Source organism: Primulina huaijiensis, chromosome 15, assembly GCF_012295235.1.
Source record: "Primulina huaijiensis isolate GDHJ02 chromosome 15, ASM1229523v2, whole genome shotgun sequence".
Taxonomy (NCBI): Eukaryota; Viridiplantae; Streptophyta; class Magnoliopsida; order Lamiales; family Gesneriaceae; genus Primulina; species Primulina huaijiensis.
In genome coordinates, this window is record NC_133320.1 from 15,420,762 (window position 1) to 15,427,912 (window position 7,151).

Below are 7,151 nucleotides of genomic sequence, written 5' to 3' on the forward strand. Positions count from 1 at the left end.
CCAACAAGTCGCTGGTATTGCTGAATATTCACCAATTTGCCTTGGTTGACATTAATAAGCTTCTTGTTCGGATCTATAGGAGTATCTATAGGACGACAACCACTCATTCATGTGTCCTTTAAGAGATCCATAATGTATTTTCGTTGAGAAATAGCAATTCCCTGTTTAGACTGTGCAACCTCCATAGCCAGAAAATACTTCATTTCTCCTAGATCTTTGATCTCAAATTCTTTAGAGAGTTTGTTCTTCATTGCTTCCAATTCTTCTTGATCACTTCCAGTGAGAAGTATATCATCTACATAAACAATCAAGATTGCAATCTGTCCATTGTTCGAGTAGCGAGTGAACAAAGTATGGTCTGATTGTGCTTGAGAGTAGCCCTGTTTCTTCACCACTTGCGTGAATCTTTCAAACCACACGCGCGGAGACTGCTTGAGTCCGTACAACGCCTTCTCGAATTTGCATACTTTAGCTCCAAATTTGTTTTCGAAACCTGGTGGTGGAAGCATGTAGGCTTCTTCCTCCAATCTACCGTTCAAGAATGCATTTTTTACGTCGAACTGTCGTAAAGGCCAGTCTAAATTTGCTGCAATAGATAACAATATTCGAACGATGTTAAGTTTGGCTACCGGAGCAAAAGTCTCCGTGTAGTCAATGCCATAGGTTTGTGTAAATCCCTTGGCTACTAGTCGAGCTTTGTGTCTTTCAAGTGTTCCGTCGACATTGAATTTTGGTGTGAAAACCCATTTGCAGCCAATTGTGGGAGTATTCTTTGGATGTTTTTTAAGTTTCCATGTCTGATTTTTCTCAAGAGCATTCATCTCTTCAAGAACAGCCTGTCTCCACTTTGGAACATTTAGAGCTTCCAGTATGTTGTTTGGAATCTGAACACTTGAGACATTTGTTGTGAAAGCAGCAAACAAAGATGATAGTTTTGAGTTAGATACAAACTGAGACATAGGATATTTAACACAAGACCTTTTTTCTTTTCTAAGAGCTATTGGCAGATCAAACTCAGAGTTAGAAGAGACAGAAGAGTTACCAATTTCATTTTCCGGTCCTGGTTCAGATTCTTGACAAGGCAAGGGTGCAGCGGCTTCAATTTGTCGATGAGGGAACTTCCTTTCATATATTTGCCCAAATAGTTTTCTATTCTGATCATCGCATTCTGCTTCTAGTAGCTGTTGAAATTCAATATGATCTAGGCTTGAGGAAGTGTTACTTTGGTTAGCTAACTCTAGATTTTCTTTCACATTTATCTCCTTTTTTTGCCTTATATTTTCACTTTCTCTGTTAGAATCAGAATCTAGAAAATCTAAATTTAATAAGGGATCACAACTTTTGTTATTTGCAATGTTCCTGAGGTTGTGATGAAGATTAAACCTATTATTTGATATTCCTAGATTTTTCAACTTTGAATCTTCAACCAAGTTCTCCCCTGAAGATTAGGATTAAAAAAAAGAATATTTTCAAAGAATTTAACATCCATTGAGACAAACATTTTTTTAAAAGTGGGGTCAAAACACTTGTACCATTTTTGATTCGGAGCAATCCCAACAAACACACATTTTCGGGCTTTTGGGTCAAGTTTACTAGTATTCCTGATTGGATTCCTAATAAATACAGTGCATCCAAATATTTTCAAGGACATAGTATTATTAAACAAACGAGATTGTGGACACAGATTTTGAAGACAAGTGATTGGTGTTTGAAACTTTAGGATTTTAGATGGCAATCTATTTATCAGATAAGTGGCATGCAAAATCGCCTCTCCCCACAAATATTTAGGAAACTTATTAGAGAAAAGTAAAGCACTACTTATCTCAAGAAGGTGTCTATTCTTCCTCTCGGCAACGCCATTCTGTTGAGGAGTGTCATTACAAGAACTTTGTTGAACAAGTCACAAAATTTTCCTAAGACTCGGGAAAAATATTCACGACCATTATCACTTTTTAAAATCTGTATACTCGTATTAAACTGATTTTGAACCATATGATAAATTTTTTTGAAAACAACTTCTACTTCAGATTTTTCTTTGAGTAAATAAACCCAACTAACTCTAGTGTGATCATCGATTAGAGTAATAAACCAACGTTTTCCATGACAAGTAGACACTCTTGAAGGACCCCAAAGATCACTATGTACTAGTGCAAAAGGTTTTGAAGGTGTATAAACTCGTGGAGGATATGTACTGCGATGATGCTTGGATAACACACAAATATCACACTGAAAAGAAGAAGGATTTTTATGAAGAAATAAAGCAGGAAACAGTTGTTTTAAATAATGGAAATTTGCATGACCTAGTCTAAAATGCCATAGATAAATCTCTTTATTACTGAAATCTGAAGCAATTTGCAGGCAAGAATTCTGTCGAGCCCCTTTATTCAAGTACATTCCCTCATCTAGAATGTAAAGACCATCACACTCCTTAGCACTGCCAATCATCATTCCCGAGACCATATCCTGAAATTCACAATGGGAGGAGAGAAAAGTGGCAGAACAATTAAGAGTTGATGTTAGTTTACTGAGAGAGACAAGATTATATGATAATTTAGGTACATGCAGAACATTAGACAAGGTCAGAACATCAGAGATTTTTATATCGCCTATACCAGCAATAGCAGAAAAAGAACCATCTGCTATCCTAACTTTGCGATTTCCTGCACAAGGTTTATATGAGAAGAAAAAACTAGAACAACTAGTCATGTGGTCAGAGGCCCCTGAATCAATAATCCAGGTGGTCTTAGATTGGGAACAAACAAAGGATGACAAGAGCTTAGTGTTACCATCGTGAACAAAAGTACATGAAGATTTATCTTGAGATGACGACAATAAATTCAACAATTGCTCTATTTGTTCCTTCGTGAATGGAGACTGCCCAGAGTTGATAAAGTGCTCTTGAGATGGGTCAGCCATGGTTTGAAGGGCTCGCTCAGGACGAGGTGACTTCCCACCAGGTGGTTTCCCATGTATTTTCCAGCAAGTTTCACGATTATGCCAGAATTTTTTGCAGAAGTCACACCACGGCTTCCTTTTTTTGTCACCACTGGACTCAGCCCTTTTTTCACCTCTTTTGATAAAAAGTGCAGACATATCGGAGCTGGGATCTGCTGCGGAAAGATCATTGTTTTTCATAATTTTTCTGCGACTCTCCTCCAGTCGAACTTCAGAAAATACCTCTCTGATGGAAGGAAGGGGACGGTGGCCGAGAATTCTCCCCTTAACATCATCTAGGTTGCGATGAATCCCGGCGAGCAGCATGAAGATTCGATCATTCTCTTCACGCTTCTTCTGTCGGAGAAAATCCGCTTGGCTCTCCAATACATCATTATGATATTGATCTAGTTTTTGCCACCATGCCACCATCTCATTATAGTCGCTGGTGACGTCACGATTCTCTTGATTATGATATTGCCCTAAATTGACACCTAAGTATAAGGTAACAAACTAACAACCTATGACTAAGCATATTACTTTAATCTACATAGATCAACATGGTTCGAGGGTAATTCGTGTAAATCAAAAGTTGGCTCGGGGTCGAAGTTTAGGTGTCAATTTAGGGTTTAACTAATAAAAAATTGGAAAAACGGCTCACGGGGGGTCGAGTCATGGTTCGTAAGGGCTAAAATAATATAAAAAGACTAAATTTTGAATTTTGGAATTTTATATTAAAGTTTGGGATTTTTCGGGATTAAAACACCGTCAAAACAATTAAATAAAGATAAATAAAAAAAAGTCTAATATTTAAGCTAAATAAAATTATGAAAAAAAATTAATTTAGGCTTAAATAATTATTTGGGACATGTTAGAGTCAAGAAATCAAGAAAAAAGTCAAAAACGTAAAATGTCAAGTCCAGGGGTAAAACGGTCTTTTTACACCAAAAATTAGTTAACGTCATGGCAGTGCTCTGAATGCTATTTTTATCATATTATGATTATTTTTAAAGTTTTATGAAATGGTCATGATTAAATAAGGAATTTTAAAATTTATATTTTATTTTTATGATTGAAGGAAGACATTTAAAAGACATGTTGCATGTTTGGTTTCAAAAACAAAATGATATGTTATGCATAATGAGAATGTAAACGTTGATGGAAGTGAAGTAATTGTGACTAATTCGATAATGTTGGAGATATCGTGAGGGTGACGGTCCCAGTGGGAGCCCGACGATCGTATTTCCATCGTTACGAATATGTGGCAACGGTTATGTGGTAACGGTTTTGTGGTAAGGGTAAGAATGGGAATTTCGTGAGGGGAAAAGGCCCCCGAGGGAACCCATTTATGGGAAAAGGCCCCAGAGGGAGCCCCGACGATTGTATTTCTATTCGATGAGGATAGGCCAGGGCCCAGTTGACCGGTGAGAGTGTTGCTGGTGTCTCCTGCCGCCCAGTACTGCGGTTTCATGTAGATGGATCCCTCGATTTTTTTAGGTTTGAGGAAAGTCACAATTAACGATCTGAATTGAACAAAAAGGAAAAGGAAAAGGAAAATTTTTATGATCATGAAAAATGTTTATGATACGTCATGTTGAGGAAAAAGGAAAATTAAGGTTTATGTGCATGTCATGAAATGTTATTTTTACATAAAAGTATTTCCACTGTTGCATGTGATTTTATACGTATTATTTGTTATAAAGATTATGGTGTGTTGAGTCTTTAGACTCACTAGATGTGATGGATGCAGGTGAGGTTGAGGGAGGGCTTGATGGATAATTTGACTGGACTGATGGCTCACACAACCCGAGGACCAGCGCTTCTACTTTTTCCGCATTTATGATTTATGCTTCATGATTTATGTTAAAGATTTTTAAGACTATTTATTTATGCTTTTTGAGAGATTTTTGAGAGGTTTAGTATGAGCTATACTTTTCAAACTTCTTGCCTTTAGGTTTGGTAAGACAGTTGACGATTTCATATTTATGACTATTTCACTTGATTTTAAAAATGCTAGTTGGATGATGTGTTATTTTTAAAGCGGGAAATATTTTATAAAAATATTTTTATGTGGTAAATGCACATGGCCGAAAATTGAGTGGTAAAAAAAAATTGCTAGTACTTTTTAAGCAATAAAAAGGGCAGACGTTTTAGTTGGTATCAGAGCAATGGTCCTGTAAAGGGTTGTGCCACCATCAGCGCCGGGAAGATCAGTCGTCAAGCCTCAAGTTGTGAGTTTTACATGCTTTATGTGAATTAATATGTTGTTACTTGCATGACGATATGAATATTATGTTTACATTACATGTTATTAGCTCTTTGAGTACTTATGCCTTGCATGCTTAAATTGCTAAAAAGAGTTAGGATATGTCACATGATTAGAGAACTTAGATTTAAATGCATGTTGATTACGTTAGAATTTGGAAAACGTTCAGATAAAATGCCTCCTCGACGTGCCCCCGTTAATGGAAACCAAGCAGAGAACAGTGTGAATCATCAAGGAAATGTTCCACCACCACCACCACCAGAGGATCCTGCTACACTTGCATTAGAGGGGATGGCTCGTCTCTTCGAGCAACAATTATAGCAGCAGTAGTTACAAACAGCAACAGTTACAGCTACAGTTACGGCAGATGCAGCAGCAGCAGCAACAGCTACAGCAGCCACCTAGGCCACATCATGATATTTATGAACAATTCCGAAGGCTAGGGCCAAAGGAATTTTCTGGCACTACTGATCCCTTTGCTGCTGAGAGTTGTATTCGTTCACTTGAGGTACACTTTCGCTATTTGGACATGGGAGATGCTGACCGTGTGAGGTGTACTGCTTATCTGTTGAGGGATGACGCTTCTTTATGGTGAGAAGGAGCCGAGCATGGTGTAGACCTTGCTACACTCACTTGGGCTCAATTCAAGACAAAATTCTATGAGAAATACTTTACTGCTGATGTCAGAGGACGGATAAAGAGGGAATTTATGACGCTCCGTCAGGGAGACGTATCTGTTGCTGATTTTGTGAAGAAGTTTGGTAGGGGTTGTCACTTTGTACCCCTTATTGCCAGGGATGCGGAAGAAAAGCTTAGACATTTCATCGATGGCCTTCGACCTACCATTCGGGATAAGGTTATGATGATGCGTCCTGTGGATCATGCTACAACAGTTACCTATTCATATCAGGCTGAGCAATCCTTGAAGGACATTGACTTTGAGGTACAGTGCAAGAGGCAACTACACCAAAGTAACAATCAGCCAAATAAGAAACCATATACAGGTCCTCCTAGACCTCAAGGGCCTCAAAAGCCCCAGGGTCCAGTCAAGAAGCCAGCACCACCAAAGCCACCAAATCCAGGAGCACCGAAGCCTGCCGAGAGGCAACCATGCAAGGAGTGTAACCGTCTACATCTTGGCAAATGCGAATGGGTATCCTTTAAATGTTTCTACTGCAAGGAGGCTGGACACAAAGCTATTGATTGCCCAAAGAGAAAAGCAGCTACTACGACACGAGCTTACGTTATGAATGCTGAAGAAGCTGAGGAAGAGGCAGACACTTCACTCATTACGGGTAACCTAGTCGTTTAACATTTTATATTGCTTATTATTTCATGAAATGTTAAAATTGGTTATTAGAAATTTATTTGGGAACAAGATCTAACCTAACGGAAATTAGATTGCATGTTCTACATAGTTGAATTCAAGTTATGATTTTAAGAACCATAGAAATGATATTAATTTGTGGCACATTTTATGTAAAGGATGAGTTGTTTCCAAATAAAAAGTTGAGGGCCAAAATTTAAAGCAAATCATAACTAAAGGGAATTTCGAAATTGTGGGATTTAAATTGTAAGTTTCAAAAAGTTAAGGGACCAAAATGCAATTACCGAATTCTTAAAGGGCCATGAATGTAATTTTTGAAATCTTCAAGGGCTAAAATGAAAAAATTCAAAAATATAAGGGCTTTAATGCAAATATCCAAAAATTTTGGGGACTAATATGCAAATTAAAAAAAAAATAAAATAATAATAATAAAATATATTTGAAGGACTAAAATGCAATTGTTCAAAAAATGCTTAAGTTCAACGCGTAATCTTCATATACCCTTGGGAAATTAATGATAGTAAATCCTTAAGCTTCAACAGGAAAAGATTTAAAGGACATTTTCGCTGCAGGGAGGATTATCATTCAACGTGTAGCAACCTATGCACTTTTAGACGCGGGAGC

At 37.6% G+C, this 7,151-nt stretch overlaps 1 protein-coding gene across 1 annotated transcript; it reads right to left on the bottom strand.

The window, feature by feature from the left end:
* Positions 1 to 1,049: 1,049 nt before the first annotated feature.
* Positions 1,050 to 3,381, bottom strand: LOC140958628 (uncharacterized). The gene is made up of 2 exons (XM_073416149.1): positions 2,301 to 3,381; positions 1,050 to 1,181 (listed from the first exon to the last, which is right to left on the bottom strand). Exons 1-2 carry the CDS (start codon positions 3,364 to 3,366, stop codon positions 1,159 to 1,161), a joined length of 1,089 nt encoding a protein of 362 aa, XP_073272250.1. The 5' UTR covers positions 3,367 to 3,381; the 3' UTR covers positions 1,050 to 1,158.
* Positions 3,382 to 7,151: the final 3,770 nt, after the last annotated feature.